Source organism: Scomber scombrus, chromosome 22, assembly GCF_963691925.1.
Source record: "Scomber scombrus chromosome 22, fScoSco1.1, whole genome shotgun sequence".
NCBI classification, from domain to species: domain Eukaryota; kingdom Metazoa; phylum Chordata; class Actinopteri; order Scombriformes; family Scombridae; genus Scomber; species Scomber scombrus.
In genome coordinates, this window is record NC_084991.1 from 7,076,700 (window position 1) to 7,102,587 (window position 25,888).

At 38.8% G+C, this 25,888-nt stretch overlaps 1 protein-coding gene across 1 annotated transcript in view; it reads right to left on the reverse strand.

Moving 5' to 3' along the window:
* Positions 1-25,888, reverse strand: part of LOC134004493 (synapsin-3-like) — a 95,883-nt gene that overhangs the window by 10,392 nt on the left and 59,603 nt on the right. Inside the window, exon 7 of the mRNA XM_062443793.1 lies at positions 6,075-6,137. Within this exon, the coding sequence (XP_062299777.1) occupies positions 6,075-6,137 (63 nt within the window). The remainder of the gene's footprint in view (positions 1-6,074; positions 6,138-25,888) is intronic.

The following is a 25,888-nucleotide window of genomic DNA, read 5'->3' on the forward strand; positions in this document are numbered from 1 at the left end:
TGGATGGAAACATTTCCAGCAGTGGCTTTGAACTACGTCACCTAATTCCCATGCAGTGATTAGACTGCAGACTGTCAACACAGACTGAGGGGAAATTACGTAATGGCAACCAATCGAAACAAAACATGGCTGTTACATAAAACTCAGGTATTTCTCAGTCTAACTTTAACACTCTCGCCAATGAGGTTTGTCATTGTAAAATAGGAAAAAAACACCTAGTTGCCGTACATTCAGTCACTTATTTGAACGAATGTTTAGCAAGACCCAAATTCATCATTTATCTTAACTTTCTCTTTGACAGGAAAGTTCTAATCTGTCAATCAAACAACCTACATCTGACAGGGTTTTTTCTGCTGATGATATTCGATATTCTGTAGGTGGTTCTCTCTTCTTTGTTTCTTCTTTAATTGTGTTGCTACACAGATCTATATATTTCATCAGGTCATGTGGAATGGGACATTTTGGCAGTCAAACTTCAATTCAATTAACAGCTTCAATGTATGGCAGACTGTCAGTGCTCATTGTTCAAGATGCAAAATGATTCAGTCCAGAGCTTCCACTCAATCATCACCATCCCTCGCACTGATATCATTACAGTTACACGGAGGAACCAGTGGGAGTGGTGGCGTGCCATCACACATAAGAGACTAACAAGAGAGAGTAACAGAAACCAACAAAAGAAGGAAATATGATGAAAGTTCTGGTCATTGTGTTCTATAATGTCAGGAAGCTCTGGTTTAGCCTTTCCAGGGTTACAACTCTTCACTCTGTTTTGCTCTACTGAAGATAAGTGAATAGGTTGAAGTGGGCTTACATCAACTGCTTAAAATAATGTGTGTGAATGACTAAATGGTATGAAAAAGTTACTTCAGTCTGTTCAAACTGTTCACTTTGTTACCATCATATTGATATAATTTGTGTGCTATAAATGTCTTTGAAAATAAAGTTGAATTTTTCACACACAAACAAATCCTAAAAATCACTGGAAAAAGAAATACAAACTGTCAGGGTGGAACAAAGAAATCCCAAAGACCTTTTAAAAATGAGGCAACCCCCCGCCCAAAAAATGAGCCACAATTAAAACAACTAAGGGAAAACACATTTTAAAAAAAGCTGAACAAGAATTGTACCAAAACAATACAACTAGGTTTCATTGCTTAAAAGAAGGGTGGACAACTTTAATGGTACTCTAAATGGAGTCAAATACACAATGTTGTCACTTTGATGGGTAATAACATTAATATGCTTGCTGGAAACCACATATAAAGTAGCTGTAGAGAACTATAACACCAATTAAATCAATTAGTTTCTCAAATGAGTTCATAAGGCAGAGTAGCAAAGAGCTAGAGTTAGAAATATTCTTCACTGTGTTGTAGCCAAATAGTGCAGTACTAGTGGAGGTAATCAATTTTAATTGCCACAGTCTACAGCATCTAACTGATGACAAAATATAGACAAAGAAGCAACAAAAATCTGCATATACACTCTTTATGTCCTTAAAGGGACTTTTTTTACCTTTTAAGGGAAGAGAAATGAGGAGGTATTAATTCCCTTCCTCTGGCAAGTGACGGTTCAATGTCTAAAGAATGAGTCACATCCTTGCTCATTTCAGTACATTTAGGTGTATTGCTGCTACTTGATCTGATGACACAAGTAGCTTAGGTGGCTAATGTAAGACAACTTTACATACTGCAGTGTAATTGATATTGCTGAGTAAGTGTGCTGATGTAATAACCTCTCTATACTTGCTAACACTACACCATGTTTTACCATGTCACAGATTTCATTGGTATTATTAGGAACATTTACCGTAATGTTCATGCTACTTTTACAGACCAAAACTAACATAAAAGTAGGACAAGGAAAGAGGAAGTAATTAAGTCACCAAGCTAATTCAGTAATGTACAGAAATATCAACTTAAAGTTTTCTTACATTAGCTAATATTAGCCACCATTAGCTAATTCTGAAGTATCCTGACTTGAAGTGACCAAGGGTGTGTTTCAATGCAATAAATTCAATTCTACATTAATAAGCGAAAGTGTTTTCTATTAAAAAATAGATATTCTTGCTTTAATTTTGTATTGTGTTTAATTAGATCACACAGACTGCAGAAGGCCTCATTTGTCTTGTATCAGTATAGTTTTAGTTTGCAACTAAACAGTCTCGGTGTATCATTTCTTTATTGTCATTCATGTGATTTTTAAAATGACATAAAGTACGTACAACTCAACTCTTATCATTAGCATTTGCGGTAACTTCTTTCATACTGTGAGCGTTGCTAACAGTGAGCTAACAGAATGACTAAATTGCATTGATGCAGACCACTGAACCATGCCAGTTTACCAGTGGGCAGAAGTTGGAACAACAAAATAAACTGAATGAAAGGAAGTGACTCACGGTTCACATCTTGGCTCCAGAGGCAGAACCTGATAGCTAGTAGTAGGTCCAACACTGAGCTGTAAACACGCTAAACCATCCAGAGAATTACGCAATTCCTCTGAGTAACTAAACAAACTATAATGGTGCAAACAGAAAGTAAAAAGGTAGGCCAGATGAGGAGATACTTTGACAGAGATTAGGAATAACACCAGGTGGAAAAACTCATGCCATATTAGTAGAGTTAAGTAGAGTCTGACTGGTCTAAAAACATGTGATGGGAAAAAGGGTAGTGAGCAAAGTTGTAAAAATAACAATAATATCTTTATATAGCACTTTTAAAAACTACACTACAAAGTACTTCACATATAATTACATAAAAATTCAAAAAAAAAAGAAGAATAAAAATGCTAAAAAATATATAAAAATGCTATCCTGACAATAAATCAAAAATAATGAAACACATAGAAGTACATTTTGAGCTTAGATGTAAAAGAAACCATTGACTCAGCCTGCCTTATTTCCTTAGGCAGGTTGTCTTGAGGCTCTTATTTCAAAACTGTCCCTCTTAGTCTTCAGAACAGATAGAAAGACCCCCTGCCAAAAGTGCTAGTATGGTTGTATAGGGGTAAAAGGTCTGAGATATAATGACAAGTCAGACCATTCAGTGTCTTGAAAGTAGGATGTTAGCAGAACAGCAACAGCAGCTTCAGTTCTCACTCTGTGTCACCACAAGAAGTGTCCAATGACAGTATTTAGTGTAGGTCACCTGTAATTTTTGACTGGACCACAACAGCGGGGCCAGCCCTATAACCGCAAATGTCCCTGAGTGAGTGAATGACTGACTGATTAACTGAGTGACTGACTCAGTGATGAAGTTACACCATTGATCAGTTTAGACTTACTGTCCCACCTACCATCAGCAATGACAGATTAAGCTGTTATAATTTTTCCCTGTAGGACTGTTACTATGTTACTTTATTAGGTTTTAACATAACAAACCTGCTTGCTTACAGTATGTTACATCACCTAGCACAGGCTAGAGCTTGGTTTAGCTATGGATGGCAAAGCTGATGCTATGTGACCAAATCATGAGTAATGTACGGAGGTCTATACAGATTTTGTTACAATTTTTTTCTGTATCTTAAAAAACAGCCAATTTTCTCCTGCTGTGGTGCTTATATTCCAGTTAAATAAAGTTGTTTAAAGTGTAACTAATATGATAAAAACAAACAAATAAATGAATAATTAATTTAATAATAACTAAAATATATGGCAACACTGTAGATTTCCCTTTTCATAATTTGGATTTTAATATATAAGCAATCTGGAAATGTACATTTACTGCTCTACTCACTAAAGCATTTCAAGTTTCTGTCAAAGGCAAACAAAACATCAGTGGCCTAAATCCCACATGTTCCTGTCTGTTCTCCGAGCTCTGTTGAGGTCTGAGGGGTTAAACGAGGTCCTGCTCTACAAGGGCCTGCCAAATTCCCCCAGAGACTTATGGGAAATTCTATAGTACGTCTGGCTCTTGAACAGGAAACCAAGCCCATCCAGACACAGACAGACGAGGGCCAAAGACACACGGTATAGTTAGCGTCCCCAGTAAATGCAAATAACTGGCGGGAGAAAGTCACAGAGATACAGGACATGTTCAAGAAAAAGTGTGTCAAAGTTTTTACTGTTGTAGCAGTTGTGTAACTCTTGTTCTGAACTTAAAAGATGATAGACTGATAGACATCAGTCAACCATTACTCCCATACAGAACTCATGCTAGATCATCAGTCTACCAGACTACTGTGTAAAAGAACAACAACAAAACTTAAAGTATATCAAGATGAGACCGATGGACTGTACTCAGACCGTATCAGTGGCGTGTATGTCTGCTTGCCCTTCTTCTTAGAAAAGATCAGATATCAGTTCAGTGAAAGTAAATCCAGGCACACACTACACACAGATTTTGACTGTGATTTGGCTAGGATGGCCCTCTGAAAGTCACTGAGTCGAGTCATCTGTCGGTGACCTCTCAGTCAATAGAAACTTTTTTTGTCAGTCATTTGCAATAAAATACCAGGATAAACAGATAGAAGTTTATAAAAATGCTAAACACAGTAGCCAATAAGCCTTTGCTGTTGAGGACAAGAAGTTATTATTTCAAAGCAGACAATACTGTGAATTTATTTAAAATGTTAAGGCCTACTGGATTTATTTAAATCCAAAAATAACTCCAATCTTTAAATCATTTAATTTGTTAATTTGTTCTTGTTTAAATGTATGTATTTATTAGTATTAGTATGCTGAAAGAGAAATAAAGAAGTAGGCCTATCCTGTTGAAGTAGAGATGTCAGTTATTTCATAGTGGGCAATGCTGTGAATATATTTTAAAGAGAACATATTATGCTCTTTGTGGCTTTCTATTATTTATATACTGTTATGAAGTTGGATATTTATGTTAAACATGGTTCAAAGTTCCAAAACTTGACGTTAACATATGTAGAAATGCTCCCTGCAAGTCAAAAGTCAGGGGTTCAACCTGCTCTGAATGCGTCATATGGGCCTTTTTTTTCAACTTTTCCGACAAGCTGACGTCAGATCATCACACATGCCTGTAAATGGCTGTGCATTCCATAGTCTTGGTTGCTAAGGTTGTTGCTAAGGTTTTTCTGTGTTGTTTTGCGTTGTCCACTCACTTGCATCATATGGCACTGTCTTTTACTCATTTTTGAATGCTCAAAAATATATAGTCAAATATAAATTATGTTGACACTGTTGCTTTTGACTATGTTTATGTTATAGCCAAATCTGATTCAACTGCCAATTTGGGTACAGCCCTAGATTTGGCCATCATGGCTGATTTTCAAGATGATGGAGAGATTGGTCCTGTCTGTAGAAACTAGGACAGATGAAAGTTTAGGTTTCCATCTCTTACTTCCTGTTTGAATCTCAGACCAGTCAAAGCTGGCATGATCATATCACATGTTTGATATGCATGACTGGAATCTAGACAAATCTGAGTGTGAGCCTATCATCTGAGCTAGTAAAGGTGGAAATATGAACTTTGGAGCTTGTTTGCAAAAGCTGTAAGTATGATGCAGGTTCACACAAGTACTCTCATATGTCTGACTGGTTGAAAAGGAATAGCTCTACATGTATATATGTACATGTTTCTCTGCTTTCTTGATGGTAACTTGATGAGAATATTTATACTACTCTTAAATGTCTGTTAGATGTAAAGCTGGAGCTGGGAGAGTTACCTTAGCTTAGCATTAAGACTGAGGATTGGGGGAAACATTTAGCCTGGCATTGTCCAAAGTTAAGAAAGTTTAAAAATGTCATCCAATTAGAAGCATAATCATCTGTTGAGGCTTTTTAAAACCTTTTTTTTTTTGCACAGCTGTTTCCCCATGCCTTCTTGTTATGCCTAGCTCTAGTCTTTATGCTAACCATCTCCTGACTATAGCTTAATATATAGCGTACAGATATGAAAGTGGTACCAATTATCAAATTTCTAACCTCTAACCGAAACACAGTTTTCAGATGGAATTAGATTTAAGGTTTGATATAAATGAATTACACCTACTGTCAAAGTTCAGAGTTTATTTTTAAGTCGGGTTTCAGAACTTTTGGCTCTGACAAAGGTGAAAGAACAGATGAGTGAGCGAGTGTTCAGGTTTTTATATTTCCAGGAACTCACCTTTCCCATGCCGGCATGAGCATGGCCCATCTTCACCACCACAGGATAGGAGGGGGCTGTAACCTGAAAAAAGGGAAAAATCAGATTATTAGCTGGGGTAATAACCATGATCTTACCAAAGCTGGGTGGAGAGTTTGTACTTGTTTTGTTTGCATCTTAATAGCATTCCTATTCAAAAGCAATAGAAATGTCAATGTTCAATTCACAGCTTTTCAATCTTTCCGCTTAAACCTGCATTAAATGGTGATTTTGGCCACTTGACATGAGTATTTACTCGCCTTTTTGCTCTGATCTGGTCACCACCAACTCCCAGGGAAAGTATTGGACCCTTTAGTAGTTATGCTCAATGCTTACTTTGTATGTTTGCTGCTTGATGCTGGGCAGGTAGTGTACAGTAAGCTTATCAGAGCTTGTTTGCTGCAAACTGCCTGCAGCATCTAAAGATAATGCTAATTGGAGTGGTGACAGTGAACCAAAACAGTGAAATTGTGGGTGAAACCAAAAAAAATGGGCTGAAACACTCAAAAAATCCTAAAACACTCTATAAAGTAGGGTGAATGCCCTGTGGGTTCCTGACTATGAGCGACACCTTTCCCATTACACGTAGTCATTTTTATACATTGATGACATGAACATATTGATTGTAGTGGCTTTAAATAAACCAATAGTCAATATATCACAGAAAGAATGAAGAAAAATAGATATAAACTGATAGACCGACATTGTGAGACAATCGAGAGCAGTAAACAATTTACTATGCAACTGATTTGAATATGTACATCAAGTGTTTTGAACCATAGCCTTCTAAATAAATGCATTGCCTCTCATGCTGTTCCCCTAAACTTAAAGCAGCCCAGTGTAGGAGTTGTGAGGTGTGGTTGCAAGAATGTTGGGTTTATTACACGAAAGAGGGAGGTTCTGGGAAGCTGGGTGGAAGACCACAGCTCATTGGTATGGATTTGAACAAACTAACCGACCACAAACATGCTGTTTCTCATACTTTTGCAGAAGTGAATTGGATGAAATATCAACAGATTACTTAAAAACTCCCTGTGGTTTAAACACCCCTTGATAAATCTACTGATATGATTGTAAATGGTACGGTAATCTAAAGAGGGACTTTTCCAGTTTTCCCTGTGTGAAATAATTCTACGGCAGCAATGCCAGGTTATGTAAAGGGCCCTTGAGTGAAGGTTTACAGCAAGAGCTGAACACATGTAATCACCCAGAATTTGCATAAAGCATGTGAGTCATATGGAGGTATGCCATAAGATCAGGTGATATTCAAGGCCAGATGCACAAGGTCCAATTATGTATGGAGATATAAGCTATAAGACCTGCAAGGAGGAAGAAAACGCCTTGGCCAGCTGCTGTAACTTCATCCAAACCCTCCCTAACAGTCAACAAGCTGACAGCAACATAAGGATGTGCAGTCCTGAACATCCTTATGTTGCTGTCAGCTTGTTTTGTGCAGAGCGCTGAACAGACATCGACCAGCTAGAGGGCGTGAACGCTGCCTCTGTTGACAGGTTCTAACAGTACAGGCCTGGCTGACACGCTGCCAAGATAAAGTGTACTCTAATAGTCTCTATTATCACTTTACAAGTGCCAGAATACAGTAGGGAGGTGAGATTGTACTTAGAAGTCTACTTTGTAATCCGCTTTCAAGTGCTGTGCTGTGTATATAAATCATTAAGTGCATGCAAAGTAAAGAAAACAAGAATAAAATGCCATCAAGAAAAATATGGATATGTGACACAATAAAATCATTCTACAGCAATGGCAAACTGGTCCTACAGGCTTATGGCTGTTTAAACTGACCACAGACCTAACAGCTATGATTCAATTCCAACAACAGGTACAAACAAACTCATCAATAAGGTGTATGTTTAGACATTGTTGAATCCACACTGGATTGAGGAAACAATGGGAGTATGGCGTTAAACCACTGACTTTCCATTTTACGGCTGTTTGACAGGACTGGATTTCCATTTAGGTAAAGCAGGCAACTGCCCCAGGGACCCATACTGTATCTCCAGGGGACCCCAAGAGGTCCAGGATTACTGTGCATCAATTTTATTGCACTAATTTGATTGAAAATTTGTTTGGGAATACACAAAAAAAAAAAACCCAAATCAACTGACAAGATAAGGGTCTTAAAGTGGGCCCCATCTTTTAACCTAAAAGTGAAGCCCTATCTTGTAAAAGGTCCTTGTGTCAAAGTCTATTTAATACCTTCAGTATTTTGGTTTTCATTTACCATGCAAGTCTTTATTTTAACTAAGTTCGGCACAAACTGTAAAATGGTAATTTGCAGTTTTAAGACTGCATTACAACATACCACATGTTAATTGGTGAGCTTTAGAGATGCTGGTAGGTGGGCTTAAGTTAGCTGGCTGCTAGGTTTAGCATACACACAAAAGAGTGATATCAACTTTCTCCAAGAAATCAAATGTATATTTCCCTAAATATTTAACTATTCCTTTAAATTCTTACATCACCACATGTGGCAGGTCCTCTTACTGTCACCCAGCCATCTCATTACCACAATGATCTCAAGGATCATGGTCAGAGGTTCTATTACAACCAGTACCCTGACTCAGATGGATCCTGTCCTACCGCCAGCCTTCACAGGGATACATTTAAGGAAGACACAGCAAGTTAATGGAGCCTTTTTCATTTACATTTCCTATTGATCACTGCATATGGAAACGTCAATCACTAATGATCCAGATCCATGTACTCACACTCAAATGATAAATACATTGTGATGTTAACATTTCAAATCTGAGTAAAAATAATTTAACCATTGTAAAAGTGGCACACAATAAATGTCATATAATGTGTTTAAATTGTCTTTATTGAATGAAGCTGGTGTAATGCCTCACAACGAAATGAGATAATAATCTATGTGTTGTATATCAGCCCTGTGGGAAGTTGAAAACTTCTACCGCTGTTGCGTATCATGTGATAAACGATAAAATTCCTGAGGTCTAGCGAGTATCTGAGAAGAGCCTAGTGGCAACACCGTGTGGGTGTCTGTATTTGTCTGTAGGAGAGGGTGTTTTGGGTGGACTGAGCTGCAGCCACCCACTCTGTCTGGACATGTTCCTTCCAGTCATTCCCATCACTGTGGCAATGACGGCAGACACTGAACATGCCGGGGAGAGACGACCACATCCTTTCCCCCCTCCTGAAATTTGAGCATCAGACAGGAACGTGTACTCTCTCTTGTTTTCTTTTTTGATTCACACACCACAAAAACATGCACTGTCATTTTTACTGCTATTGCAATTTCAGGGGAGGAGAACATACACATACGATTACCTCATTCAAGAACATTAGACCATAAAGTTGTCATCACTGATACCATATGATCCAGATTGTCTGCTAGATAGCAGCGATTAATTACAGTGATTGATTTCAACAAATTATAACAAAATATTTTATGTAATGGTGTTTAATCTTTATTTTTGACCTGTAAGACTCTTGCCATAATGTTTCAAATACTGTAAATACATAAAAAAAGAAAAACTGTTAATACAGATTCAATATCACTGGTGTGGAGTGGCTGCAACCTCCCTCTCAGACATAAAGGAGGCTATTTTACAGTGATTTGATATTCTTTATGAGATGGTTCAACAAAACAAGTTTCCAACCTTAAAAAAAAAGCCTTGGTGGTCATTAGTGCTTGTGAGCTCTCAGATGTGGAACTTTAGGTTTGAAACTTCAGCTTTCTGTTTCATCCCAGCTGCATGAGCGCCACCCGGCCTTTTGTTCCCCCCCAAATCTGTAAAAGGCATCCACTGTGGTAAAGACGTTAAGAAGTCGCATGCGAAAAGAGCTAAATATATGGTGGGTGATTTCATCAGTCTCCAAGTTTTATTTCATAACACACAGGCTCACGTCTTTTACAGTAAATATGCCAGACGACCAGACCTGGCAAATGATGGAAATACTTCAGGGAAGCCCATCCAACCCACACACACCACAGTCTTCTGGCTGTATATGCAAGTCTTGTTGTAAGTGAGTCACTCAGGTCAGTGTCTGATGAGACTCATACTATCCCAACTTCACTTCAAAACACCTTCATGTGACATTCCAATCCCGAAAAACGCCCATTTTTAGTGTAGTGGAAGTTTCCAAATCCCACTGTGTTCATTCAAATCATGAAGAGACCATCAGAGCAGTAGGTCCAAACTAAATGCATTTCTGTTTTATACTGTATTAGACAGCTGACACAACAATCACCACAAAGTCAGTTTAATAGCTGTTTTGGAGTTTTTGGTCATATCACACAATCTTCCTCTGCAGATGAAGTATATTTGATAAATATCTCAAAAACAGCTACTAAATGGACCTTGAGGTTTTGAGTTTCTATCTCAATCTTAAATCCCTACAAGCAATAAAGATTTTTTTTTGGCTGAATCCCATTTAGTATTTCAAAATTCATGACCCTGGTATAGAGCATGCTGGTTCCCCAGTCTGGCTTCCTTTGACACTTGAATGAAGCTGAGCCATCGTTAATGTTATCAGTGTATAAGTAGTATAAAACTTAACTCTGTCAGTCCCTTCAGATTAAGATCATTTTGTGCTATATGAGGTTATAAAAATGGTATTTATTCCCAATCTAGTTCATATGATAAAATAAAACATGGTAAAACTCGACTCCGCTACCAGTATTAAACACAAAGCCAAGGGGGTTGAATCAGTCTTTAGGGGCTTGTGCATTATCCAGCAAAACAGATGGTGCATCCATCCTGCATTTATGATCTCTTAATTTTTATTATGGCCACTCAAACCTGCCACATCAAGGAGAAGACATGAGGCGCAATGGTTTGGGCAGACGACAAGAGCACAGGGGACCCTGACCCAGAATCCTTTTCAAGAGTCTGAATGCAGCAGGACCAAAGACAGCCTGCCCACATCAAACCCAGCCTGAGGATTAAGTGAGCCTCAGGAGACCGATAATGTTTATCGTGTGAGTCTGTGCTGAGTTACTGACTGAATTCATACACCTGACAGGAGGGGATTCAGCTTTCTTTGAAAGTGTAACCGTTCACCTTAAAGGAATATAAAAGTAGATATATGGTCCTTGCAAATAAAAATTAATTTTGAAAATAATTCATGGGTGGGCATACTTTACACTGTGATAATGGATACAAGAGCTCAGTATGAAGGGCTTTTAAGTATTACGGCTCTAGCAGCTCTGTTGGTCTAACGGCGGTTGGTCCACAACTTTGCTTCAGTCTGAAATACTGTATATCAAAAACTATCGGATTGCCATAAACTTTTGTACAGGCAATCATGGCACCCAGAGAGTTAATTCTAATGAATTTGGTGATGCCGTCACTTTTCATCTTGTGTCACCATAAGGTTGACACTTTCGGTTTTATCTCTACACCTATATTGATGGACTGCACATCAAGTCTGCTACAGACATTCATGTTCTCCACAGGATTAATTGTAGTCACTTTGGTGAGCCCTTAACATTGTCATCAGGTCAGGAATTTAGTTTGTTTAATGCTTTGGTTTATGACAAACTAACAGCATTATCATCAAAACTGTGTTATGTGCTAACACACTAAACTATGATGGCCAACATGCCATACCTGCCAAAAATCAGCATGTTATGGTGCTTTATGACCTAAGATGTGAATGGAGTGAAATGTTTCCTATTTAATATAAAATAAATAAAAGATTTAACTGAGTTATTCAAAGGTACTGTTTTTTTATTCCACAAAAAATATCTTCTAATGTTTAGCAATAAAAAATGTTTGCGTTATCTCACTATGGAGTAAAAATGTGGTTTACACTTTAAATTGATACTGCTTGTACTACAGTAATATGATTACTAAAAAGCACCTCTAAGATTGAATGCTATAATGCAGGATCTTTTTCAGCTTATCATATTAGTCCTTTATTTGATCAGCAACCACTTCATTGGAAGTAAACAGTCTGTTACTGTTAAAAATTAACATTCAGATTTAAATGGAACATTCAGCTACCAGTTTTCACACATCTCCCACACTCCCCTTACTATAGTGTATTGAAAGAGCTACTCTGTCTGTGTTTTAACTGCAGATGTCAACATGAGAGAAGGTTTTGATTTATTCTGTCTTTAAATATGGACTTGAAAGCCCTTATTTGGTAAGAATTATAACATCTGTTCTCATGTCTGCAGTGTTTCAGATAAACTGAAATGAATTTCAAGTAAAAAATGTGTCACTTTCCTAAATTTCTCAGGCTGTAAAGCTTTAAAATAATTTTCACAGATGTCCCTAGACTCAGTGTTGTACTGTACTCACAACACATGCAGTAGTTCCTGGATACGCCCCCATAACAGACAGTTAGTCATGGTAACCCCTTAGGCTAACATCCGCCGAACACTGCAACTTAGATGTCCATTGTATTCGAGTGTATACAGTAGAAGCTGTCTAATGGGGCATAGTAATTATTGTTGTGGAATTTAAGCTCATGTGGCTTCCATTAAGGTCCGTCCTAGTGTGTTTCCATGAGGGAGACAGCTGTCTGGAAAACACAACTTATTCTTGAGGATGGAAGTTTCCAGGGCGGACTGTTCCTGACAACAGCAAGGTGCTGATGTAGAAGTGACGGAGATGGTTAGTGGCATCTTCTGGTGGTCAAGCTACCTGCTTTGTCATCACAGCTTTCTAAGTGACCCTGAGTGAAAGTGATGTACAATACAATAGCTGAGCTGAAAAGCCTTTTGTATATTAGTAATGTTGCTTTAAGTACACATCCACAACATTGTCATGTCAATAAATCTCATTTTTGCTCCCTTCGGTTGCCAAGAAATACCACACAGTACATGAGTGATTCAATCTATAGTCAGTCACTGAAACTTTATGACTTTCACATTTTGAGAGGGTCTTTGCTCTCTGGGAAAATGGAACAGCAGCCATTTGTTATTAAGTCAGATTTAGATGAAAGAAAGCAATCATCTGTACAGAGTTAAGTTAATGTTACATTACCAAAGCATAAGCTGCATATCAATAAATATGTCATCAAAATTAAGAACAAAAATCTTTTCTCATGGAAGTTGCCATGACTCCCTGTGTTCCAATACTGTCTGTTGTATCCACTTTTAAAAATAAAGCTGGCAGTATCTATTCATCAAATCAAAAACAAATCAACAAATAGCAGTGCATTCTGCCAAATGCATAAACGTTACAATGTGCCCAAAAATGGTTCCTCAGCGCTTGTCTCTTGTATGCTTACAATATGATTATTATTATTTTAAAATAACTACACATAGAACAAGAAATAGGTCAGGTAATGTCTTAATGTCTTAGACTGTATGTCTATATTTTACCTGTATTGAACTGGGTTTATAAAGTTTTACTTAATATGGCCTTACAGTAACGTGATTGTGTTTCAGCAACAGTGTAACAGATTAGAAGAAATTGAGCAATCACATTACATTTACTAATCCCAGTAATGTTCAGTCTCAAACAATTTGGAAGGATCCTCATGAAGGCTGCAATCCGAAACAATTTGGTCTATTAATAAAGTTCTTCTATACTACAAGTGGTTGCTGGAACTTTGACTTTCTTCAAATAATTTTGGGGGTCAGCTGTTTGCTGATTTAGGGAAAAACCTAGACTCTGCCAAAAGATGGGAAATTAGACTTCTGACAGTAGCAAAGTTGTCTTGTTTGGGGGTGGGGGACATTTGTAAGCCTTTTATCATAGGAACAGTAGAGAATAGACCGGCAACTAATCAGAGAAAGAGATTAGGAAAGACACGCAAGAAAGATCTGCTGCCAGAATTGAACCACAGACATTGTGGTTACGTAGTATGTGTTTTAACCAGTAGACTACCAGGAACACACTACAGAAAAGTGGTCTTATTTACCTGCAATGTATTCTAGTTTAGGGTGTGTAAACCCTGTAGTTTCACTGAGGACAAGACTTCTGGAGAGCTGCATGAAGGGTTAAAGTTAAGCTAGCTGTCAACTGGCAGTAAATACCTCCACCGTGTTAAACAATAATGTCTCATTTCCTATTTCTACACTTATTAAATACAGAAAATGAGACATGTGACAGTAATGTCTATGGAGTTGTTTGAAGGCACCTTTGATGGAGTAACAAAAGTACTGTAAAGGGTAAAGTTAAGTAACTTCATTACTTCTGAGTCATACATAATAAGTAATTGTTTATATTTTTCGAGTAATTTGCCTCTCACCAATTGTATGTGAACATGTCATATCATACATGAATTATATTCCCCACAGTAACTGTGTTTGTACTCTTTCATTTACTTTTGCTCTTTTGACTTATAGAACTGGAGTTATATCCAGGTAACCTCACCTTACTGAATACAGACGTGTTTACATTCTTTCATGTACTATGAAAGAGAGTGATGATAGCAGTGAGCAGGGGATGAAGATGTCTATGGTAGATATGTGTTATTGAGTCTTTCTTCCACTTGCTTCACCTCCATCAGAATGAAAAAGTTGTAGGAGACAAAAACACAAAGACCCCAAGATGACCAGTCGCAGTTCTCCTCATGGTATGTCCGAACAAACTGTGCTTATAAGAGTTGCTTGTAATTATTCAGAGGTCTCACAGGTGGTTAATATTACAGATGGTTAACCAATATGATTTAATAACAGAACACAGCCACTGCTTCAGTCCAGTCAGATCATTTTAAATAAACACAGATTTGTTTGAAAGTCAGTGTTAAGTACATGTCCAGACTGTACTAAAGCGGAGCTATTTCAGTCCACGTTCTATGTGGTCGTGGGACCTGGACAAGCCTTATTAGCACTAATCAATTCACTAACCTACATTCCTGCTTCAGAAGAAGAAAAAAAAAAACAAGAGACTAGCCGTCAGCAGGACAGACGGGCCTCGGGCGAGCCAATCCTGCAAAAACCATCAACGCTGTGCCACATTCCTCTCAGTCTAAAAGGAAAAGTGATGTTTCATTCCCATTTTCCAGGGGCTCCTGCAGTATTAGGTCTCGGAAAAGGCTGAGCAGAAATGAGGTGACTGTATGCAGTTTTGGATTCCCTGTCCCATGATCCATGGACTGAATGGAATCATTCAGTCAATCCTTTCAGCTCAGTGATGCTGGCAAAAACAATCGCAGATCCAAACCTGCATCAATAAGCAATGTGACAGAAAAGTGTGCGCAAACAGGCAGAAATCTTCAAGTCAAATTTACTTTTCTTGACGCTTTAGAGATCCTATTCTTATTTTCCACAACCAAGGGGGGTCAGAGGTCAGGGTCTCACAGTTCTGGCCTTCCATGAAAGCTGTAGAACAATTCAATTGCCTTTCTGTCACCGCTTGGCTTCCAAGAAAACGTCTATGCAGCCTTCCCTTGAATAATTCCTTCCTGTTCTATGTCCCGCCCAAATATCCTGTTTGCACAGAAAGTACATTTAATGAAGGAAGCTGGATGCTCTAAACATGCAGCTTCATTGTAACTCTCAGGATATAAAGCAGATGTTGGAGTCTGGATTTGAAGGCCCAGATGGAGTGTTGCTTTAACTACCGTTACACTGGGCTTCACTCAGTGGTTTGCCACAGTTTCATGCAACATTGTCAAGAAAATTACAGCTCGCCAAAGCTTAAATTAAAACCCGCAAGTTATTTTCAAGAGCAACAACAGGGAAGAGTGGGAAGTTAAACTGGTAAAACAATGAACTCAGTGAATTGACCTCAATTGTCAAGTATAGGATCAAGACCAAGGCGTTAAAGTCATTCACTCTCACCACAGCGTACACATTTTGAATGCCAAAACCACAGCCATGGATGTCTAAAATGGTGTGATGTGTTTTTGAAGTTTGGAGGTTAGAAAAAGGTTAGAGAAGACACCAGAAGAGTGCAACAGGTGCAAACACAGAAGCTGCCTTTCTGGCTTCTAAATTCAAAAAGGCACCACTCAACTGCATAAATGCTGACACACTGTGAATGTCACTACATGACAGTAAATTAAATACATATTAGGACATGTCTCCCAGCTGTCTGTTTCTGATAAGGTGCGGTGAATGAAGGGATACATGAAGCAAGAGGAGTCAGCAACTTTTTGACAGTAGAGGAAGGAAAGGGTTGAGAGGCTGCTGCAGAGTGCATACCAGGGCTCAGCCCAAATGTCAGCGCTGCCACTGTTTCCAATTAAGACACGGTACATAGGGAGGAGAGAGGAGAAACATCAAGGAGGAAGATGTTTTGGAACAGCTGGATGTGGCAACGCTAGTCTGGATTTATAACGGCTGTGCAAGCAGCAGAAATGGGTGGTACTCGGTAATATTTTACAGCAATATTATAGCAATAACTGTATCATACTTAGTTATCATGAATAATATGAAGGCACTTAGGCTGTACAATTATCTAAAGAAATCTTAATGACAGCAAATGTTAAGGAATTTGTGTAATTTCTATCTGGATTTGCATCAAAATCAACGCGGTGACCAAACGTGTATGCTGATTGGCTGATGGCAGCCATGACCTTTGGATAATACTTATTAGGACTTCGTACACGGACATGAAACTCAGAACAGCTGTTATGTTCTTTTAAATGCATCATACACCATGTGCCATCAAAGTCTGATGTGCTTGAGAAAATGGTATGGGATTTGTAATAACAACTTGATAGCTTAATAGCAATAGACCGTTTGTTTTACTAGAAATCTCCATGAACTGAAAGAATTGTCTTGAACCAAGAAATGCAGTCAATTCTGTGTTTATGCCCCATGTCTCAGGAGTTACAAGTCGTAATATAAAGTCAATGCAAACTTAACATCCTTGATTAATGACCCTGCTGTGCTGTTATTTACACTAAAAAGTAATCAGTTTGTGCTTTTCCCAAGGTCTACCCAATGATCAGCTAAATTTAGCTGTGGGGATATTCTGATGGAAGAATACAGAACAAGCCTGGTGTATGTAATGAGCAGTAATAGTTGTTTTCAACTGCATTAAACAATCAACCAACAAGAATCAACCAGCTTTTATGATACAACAAACTACTACATTTATATTCTAAAATGTTGATACAGGGACTTAAAAAATCTATGTTTAGTAAACCGCAGGGTAGTGATTCCACAATTTTTGTCCTCGAAATGTGATCCCTTGCCACAGGTTGGATGTACAACTTGAATTTAGAATTTTCAATTTAAATATGCAAATTCAAGGTATGCAGTACTATACTTGTTGTATGTTGTGTTGTAGACTTGTGTTTTTTACAGTTTCTTAAACCAGTAAAAACTTTCCAACCCCTTAGATTTGTATTGTAAACCCATTTGGGAGTTCTGAACTTCAGGTTGGGAACCACTGCTCTCGAGAAACGCTGACATGAAGTAAGCATGCCAACAGAGGGGAGATTGTGCTCAAGATTAAACACGATATTTGCATTAGTTCAACAAATGAAATTGTAAATGAAATTCAGAGCTGATTCAAAGGAACAAACAACAGAGGGTCAAGTGTTTGTGATGTGACTCAGATAAAGGAGAGATCCCGTGTCGATTTTTAACAAAAGCGCTGTTATTGTAAGCTATCTAAACACCATTATGAATTTCTTAACAGCTAGAAAAATAATTGCGTAATGGGACTGTGATTCCATGCTGTGCATAAATGTTTGTATAGAGTCTCCTGTCTGGTTAATGGGGGATTCCAGCCGTAAAAAATAAATGTGGGATGACTTACCTCCTACTGCGGTTTGTCCAACAAATCATGGTCAAACAGTCAACAAAGCACACACCCTCTGGTCTCAGCCAGGGGAAGGTTCATCAGCCACAGAAAGACTGAGCCATCCCAAAGAAGGGTTTTAATGGAAAACTTGCCCTTAACGATTCGTCATAGCTTAAAAACAAATATTGGTGAAGTACGTCCATTGAGATTGGTGTATTTTATTTTTCTTCTCCTGGGAAATTAGCAAATGCATATGATGTCACATGATGATATTTACTTAGCAGGGGAAAAAATGAACAGTGGTTCCTAACCTGGGGGTCAAGAGCCTCAGAGGGATCCCACGAAAAATCAGTGGGTGTCCTGGTGGCCTAGCACATGACCATGAATCTGAATGTCCTTAGTTCAAGTCCCACAAAGTACCGTTATCATTCCCCATATCCTTCTCCTCTTATTTCCTGTAAAAAGTCCCAAAAATCCATTCAAACCTCTAAAAATCCTTCAAATGAAATAGTGTGACAAGGACAAATCACTCTTTGTTTACACTACGTTTTTGTTTTTCCAGGGGTTACCAGCCAAAACATGTGGGAGCCACTAATCTTAAATGTACAGTAATTGATTTTTTGGACATTCGGGTGCAATAACCTGACACACCAGATGGTCTGTACACAGAACCATCTGAGAACTCGTCCATGGAAACTGTTTGGAAAAGGGCAGGGCTTTCAAAAGAATACTTGGCAGGTGATTGGATGAACCATGTGTTTATCACCATTTATCACCAAGGTAATGGGTGCAGTCCAAAAAGCTGGAAACACAACACTGCCGTTTTATTACCATATAAAGGTGTTATGGTGTTTGCAAACTGTTGTTTATTTAGACAACCAACAGACACATATATATTACTGTAGCATTCATTTGGAGGCTCAAGTTTTAGGCACCAGTTGAATGTCTGGTACCAATTAAAAGTTTGGACGCACCTTGAATGAAAAAGGGTGTCCAAACTTTTGACTGGTACTGTAAGTCCAATAGTCATTCTCTGTTTATCTCTGTTTTGCCTTTGATCTCCTGAGGTAAATATCTGGCTTTAATTGATGCATTATGTTCGTGAGTAAGTTGCTGACTCTGTCTGTCTGCTGTTTGGGCAGGTCACAGTGAGTTTATCAGAGCCTTTCTGCTGGAAACCTGCTGTCTAATGCTGCTAGACACAAGGTTGATGAGGGCAGTGAGAGTGGATGCACACGGTAAAGTTTCAGAGTTGAGGAAAACTACAAGGTTGGTGGATATTTCTTTAAGGGTGTGTCACTAGAAGCAAGTATCTGACCAAATGTCAATAAAAAAATATGAGTTATTGCAGCTTTAAAATATCAACCACAAACACTGCATGAGAACTACAGCTGTGTTGTAAAGCTGCCATTTCACACCAACGTTCAGCAATCATACCGATAGAAATCTACTGTGAAAGAGGCACAAAGGCAGTATTGCTTGGATTTAGTGATATTTCATAGAACTCTATATTTTTGTTGCTCTTTAATAATATCTGCGGTATTTGCCCCTTCCCGCAGCGACAATGAAAAAATACTATTCTTAAAATAATAACTCTTCTTTAAGCGAAGGTCAGATGACTCATTCTTAAAACAGCAACTGAATAACTGCTTTAGTATTCTGCAGTGGGTAGATAACAGCTTTCAAATGGTTTTGCAACAAGAGGGAAATTAAACTGACAGGGGTGTCCTAACACTGATGCCATTTCTAAATTTAACCCTGCCTGAGTCCCTCCACCCTCCCACTGTGTGACGTCAGCATCCTGTGGACCCTGCTGACATCCTTGACCTCTGACCTGTTGATGATTCACTGGTTATCCCCTCTCCCCTAAATTAACTTTCTCTTTTGTCCTCCCACACACACCTTCCCTCTGCTGCTCAGGTTTCTGGGAAGGTTTCTTTTTATGGTCATCCCAACAGAAGAAACTGGTACAGTTTACTGTGTCTTCCACATGAACTCTACTTAATTTAATGGGAGCACAATGTGATACTTCAAATGCAATAACACACCAGTTTATAGGAATGGGATATGAATAAACACACTTCTCAGTTTGTGCTCCTTTCTCAAAACAACTGAACTGGTTGTCTGAGAAAAAGTTCTTGCTTTTATTTGATTAAGAGCTAAGAGCTCATCACAGCAAACAATGTGACCAGTAATGTAAATGGCAGCTCCCTTAGGTGTTTCTGCTGATGAGGTGAAAGTCGTGCGTATAGTGGTATGCAAGCATTAACACTTACTCCAGCTCACATTTTGTCCAACACAAATTTTAGCACCGCAGTTATTAGTCACGCAGAGCCTCTGTTCTAGTGTTAGTCAAATGGGTGTTGCTATATTCCGCATTATAGTGTCAGTTCACGTCAGCCAGTATTAGGCGTATATGAACTTTGCACTTCTTATCAGCAGTATTAGTTGGGGGCAACAGAAGTTATTAATTTAGTTTAGATATTCAATTGGAGTTGTGTTTCCATCCGCCCTGTGAATCTAAATCCTGCATTAACTCTTCTTTTAGTACTTTTTTTTCTGGTCAAAGTACTGGATTGTATGATATGATTGTACAGTTGCTACATGCACCTGATATCACTTATTGGTGAGTCAAGAACAAATCTTTCCACATTGTTTATTCTGCCTTTCCAAAGAATGGGTGTAGTTGTCAAAAATGATTTATTCTCTTAATTACAGTTATTATAATGATTTTATAAATATTTTAAAATTTAAAAAATGTATTCGCATGAAAATGTGAATCAACAGGTCATTGTTATGATGACTTAGTTTGAGCGTTTTTGAATATATATATAAATATATATATATATATACATACAGTGTTATAAGACCTAACACAACCCTGTTTTCACTGTGCTCAGCATCAGACTTTGTTTAGGCATTCCCTCAACCTTAAGGAATTCCTCAAAGCTATTTCCATGCTGTCATATGCCCGTGTTTATGGTTAGGCCTGGTGTCTCATTGTCTCATGCCGTAATGCAACATAGTCATTTTGTGGGGTTTCCTGACCGCGCACACACCAAATATGTACAGTAGAGTACAGCAGGGGACCCTGCGTCTGTACAGCGAGTGCTGTGGTTGTATTTGGCCTGCCTGAGTAGGAAGTTACTGACCGTTCATCATATTTTATTGCAGGGGGAGTCCCATTGTGAGCAGGATCATGGGTCAGGGCCATGTTTGTGTTTCCTTCTCTGATGTCTTAACTCCACATCAGATGACAGACGTGCTGGAGTTGGAAAACAGCGAGCATCTGTTGAAATGTTCAGTGGAGTGGATAGACCAGCCCTTGATATCACTTCCTATTTCAGCTGAGAGGGTGGGGACGCGGAAGCCACCCAAACAACTAATATGTCACCGTACTGACAGCTCTCAGATACTGAGCTTTGAGCTCATTTCCAACTATTCAGCCTGTATTGTTCAGATAAAAGCCAAAAAAATATCAAAGGATATCTACCGTCACATATCTACGAAACAAATTCATTCTGACAGCACTTGTATCCATTCTGTCCTCACCAGGCTCTTATGCTGCTTTCCCGCATCCATTATTTTTTATTTATATTCATAGATTTCCTCCTTCCTCCTACTGGTCCACTGGTGTGATGGCCGAGCAGGGTCGAACCACTCTTTGTGTACTCAGCTTTAAATTATTGGGTCAAATGGAGTGGAATGAAACATTTTTAAGCAGTTAAGCAGTTTTGGTGAGAGAACCAAATTATAGCACTGAGGCTAACAGTTTAGAAGATATTCAGCTTGATGAGTTCCTACAGTAAATGTGTAAAGACATGGCAACAAAGTATACCGCATAAATATTTTTCCTTTCCTATTAATTAGTCTGGTGAAACTAAAACTGAAAACAATTGGCAAACAATATGGCATTAAAGCTGCACACATTGTATAATAACAACAGATTAAATGACTATATGTAATGTCAGACAGGTCACTCATAGTGAACAACACAAAACCAATTGTCACGTGACTGCAGTTCCTTCTAGGTCTACAGGTCTACAGATATAGCATCTTAAGCTGTAATTTCCAGCAGCTTCAGCTTCAACCCACTGCACACTACTTGTCAAGTAATTTGTACATCATCCCACATGCTTTATCCTTAGAAGCATCCTCTTCTGGGATGGACAGGCATGTAATGGATGGTGTGCCTATAGAGTAGATCAAGATGGTAAAACGACAGTATAGTTTTCCAGTGGCAATTACCAGACAGACAAAGTTAACATAAAGGTGGTGCACATAGTGGAGCATTTAGAAATTAAACTGCCAAATTATACAAGCAAGTTGGTGGAGACTAAAACAGAGCTAAAAGCACAGTTGATATCGGACTGATTTTTGGGTGGCCAGATACATGACTCCAGAAACAAACAAACATAAAAGTGGGAACATAAGTGGGCAAATAAAATGTATTTTTTTAAACATTTGTAAACATCCCAGAATGGAATATTTTAATGATTTTATGTGAGATCACCATTATACCGATAACCACATTAAAAAGCACTTTGTTGGCCATTAATAGTAGCAGTCTGTATTCCACACAGGTGTTTCCTTTCTGTCGACGCAGCCACCCAAGAAGTTGGAGAGAGATCCAACGCTAAACCACAAATTCCCAAATCCTCCTCAGCACCCTTGAACTGAGGTCACCGCTCTTTGCAAAATAGGAAGCATCCAATTACAGTTTTCATCCTGTGACACGACTTTCACTACCCGTCTTCCTCGCAGCGCAGAGCTGCAGAGCAGGGGTCGTCCTGTCTGTCCCACTTAACTAGAATGGCATGTGGGCCGAGCAACAGGGCCTAGTGAGTCAGGGCTGGACGCCTTCCCTCGGTGACCGTCGCTCCCGGCGGTGCTATCTTTTCAAGTTTCGCCTCTTCCTGTGTCTCTTTAGCGGCTTGTCAGTTGGATGAAAGGTATTTCCTCTGAGTCACTGCTCTGTTCTCTTCTGTCAACCCTGAACCACGCAGGACTTAAAGACCTCCGGTACACAATGCCGTCGTCTGCTCCCCCGGCGGCCAGCAAGCCTCAAAACAGGCCTTTTTCTATAATTGGACTTTTTTTTAGATGAAATGCACTTTGCTCGGCATTATGCTTAAAGTGTGGTGGCCTAGTTAGGCAACATCATTTCCAGAGGGTCCTGAGTTTATTTTTCAGTTGCGTGGATTCAGTCATAGTGACAAGCTGTGAGAGACACACATAACAAGAATATTCTGGAGACTTCCTTTTTATCTTGTCCCATTTCTGACAGTGAAGTTAAAGTAGAGCATCCAGTTTTGCATATAACTGGCCCACGATTTCACTGGTATAGCAACGATATTCGAATGTAGTGACCTTCTTGCTGGGCTGCAAAATAGAGAGGAGGATTTCATCTATCTTTTCCTGTGAGGACAGCTGCATGCCAAGAAGACACAGTGATCCCACACACATATGGCGAGCAGCCCTCCCCATTCAACTGCTCATTCTTAAAGACAAATACTCCTTCAAACTGTATATAAATAATAAATTATTTGCTTCTTTCCATCAACCTGCCTCGTAAAGCTCTACTTCAGTCTGTAACTTCCTACGTTTTCGAGAAGGCCCGCTGACAGGAACCAGAGAACGAGGTTGAACTTGATGCTTTCTGTACAGATTAGACAGAGTATAAACAGAGTGAATAGCGAGAGGAAAGTGGTGCAAGTTCAAGTTCATTTACGACTCTTTATCACACAAAAGTCCTCTATGGAGGACTCTAGGAGGACTAAACATTTAATGAATCGACAAAATGAAGCAATATAGAATCCAAAAGCATGAAACACATGGCAGCATAAAATAAATAACAGCACTGTAAAAGTCAAAATGATATGTGGCTCTGTTGCCTTCTTGGCCTATTTTCTGCTGTTGTGGGTGTACAAATTAGACTGTGGCATGATGGATTTCTCCCTGTATGATAGTTGAGCATCAATGAAAAATGGAAGTTCTAGAAAGAAACCATTGTTCTTTGATTCTGTACGACTGATATCGTCACCCGGGGCCCTATTTTAATCACGCAAATGCCAAGTGGTAGGTGTGGACATCTGCAAGAGTGGTTCACGTAGGTGCAGCAGATCAAAGTGCAAAAGGGCTAAGTGAAGTGGAATACAGACTGGAATACTGGAATAGCCTGGTGTCACTTTCACTTTCACTGAGGTAAACATATGGAATGGCACTGCACCTCTCAAATCAGGGGGTGCAGATATATCAACATATATGTCCTGCCACTGTCGTACAAAGCAGGAATTTAAGTAACTGAAGCAGAAGCAGCTTTTTTAATATAATTTCACACAGCTGTGAACAACACTTAAGGAGTCAACAACGATGTAAGAATCACCCATATTAATTTATAGATCAATGTAGACTGCTTTAACCACATTAAATGCTATATTTGATGTCAAATCATTCATTGATGCAAATTTGCTCAATTTAGTCTGGCAGTACTTGACATGTGGGTGTGATATCACATGGTTTACATTTGATTATTATTATTAACTGGAAGACAGATGTCACATCAAACACATAAATGGACCCACAATATAACTAAAATCTGTTCATTTGGTTCAATGGAATCGTTTGACGTCTTGGAAAATATGCTTGCTTGCATTCTTGAACAGACTTAGATGATATTAATACCATTCTCATCTTTGCATGCTCTAGACCAAAGACCAAAGGTAAAAAAAAAGCTTTTAATAAATCCACCAACCAGCACCTTTAAAGCTCAGTGCTAAGTAGGCAAAGAAATGGATTTAGTGCGCAACTCCCTGTAAAACCACAAATTATCTCCAGATATAACGAGTTCATTGGTGAGCTTTAGAGGTGCTGCTAGGTCGATTTTTTAGCTTCATCATAAATACTACAACAGTATCAACCCTCTTATCTAACTCAGCAAATACGCTTATATCGAAAAATGTTGATCTATTCCTTTAAAGGGGATTTTCCTGTATTGATGCTACAAGGTATTGCCTTATTAGGTCTGCTCCCTCCCTTCCTCCAGATTTATCATTGTGGATTTACTGTATGTTAGGAATGCATGGCTGTTTTTTCCTATTTATGTATGAGTCAAGTCATATGAAAACTGACCAAGTGAATCAGTTCTCTAATCAGCCTTCCTCTCACTTCCTGAAAGGCTCAACCTTCATGTCTTCATCACAAATCAAAGTCCACCAGTCACGCATGCCGATCCACAGTTTAACTAAGGAATGTCACCTATCTGTTGGTTCAGACTTCAGATGGGAGGCTGAAATAATATCTGACTGAGCATTATCAATGGTTAACAACAGCCTGACGAGCTTCCGCTTGACGTCTGTTGAAGCTGCTCTGGAACTTCAGATGAGAATGTACCTCTGAATAAACATAACTTTCATGATGATGACAATGCTGATTTTTGGCGGATGTTGCTCTTATCCGCTGTGACCACAAATATGTTGATGTCCAGAACCTGAAAGCACCGCTAAATAATCACTGGCTTATTATCTCAGTAATATTGAAAGGAGGAACATAAAGCAAATAATGAATTCATGATATGACTCAGACTCATCCGTGAAAGGTCAAAAGAAGCTGTGGAAGTGGCTGTTGTAACATGTAGTCTAAACCACACTTTCACTTTTTTTTATCAACAGAAGTTAATATTTCAAAAAATGTTCAATTGGGCAACCAATCACTTGAACGAAGTCTGAATTTCCAGCTGCTACTACAACTTCACTGGAACCCTTTACTTCTAATAAGTTTGAAAATGTGAGCAATATCATAATTCCATGTTAAATAAAGTCTTTAGCCGACCTTGCAGGTGCTCTAAAGGCAGAAACTGTTAATGAAGGCACATAAAGGGTCATAATTCCTCAACCTGATTATTTCTGGCTTGGTTATGTAACTGTGAGTAGCGTCAGCCCTTCACATAGCTCCCTCAGTCTCTGCAGATAAGGCTCTGCAGCGATAACGCAGCTCCGCTCAGGTCCATGAACTCAGTCCGAAGAAGGAGAAAAGAGAGTTTACTTGGATAAGTAGACTGATCGTGACCTGCAAGTAACTTGACAAAAGTCATTTCTGAAGAAAATCGAATCGAGGCTGTGAGTGCTGCCTGTCTGAGCTCATGTTCAGGCATGG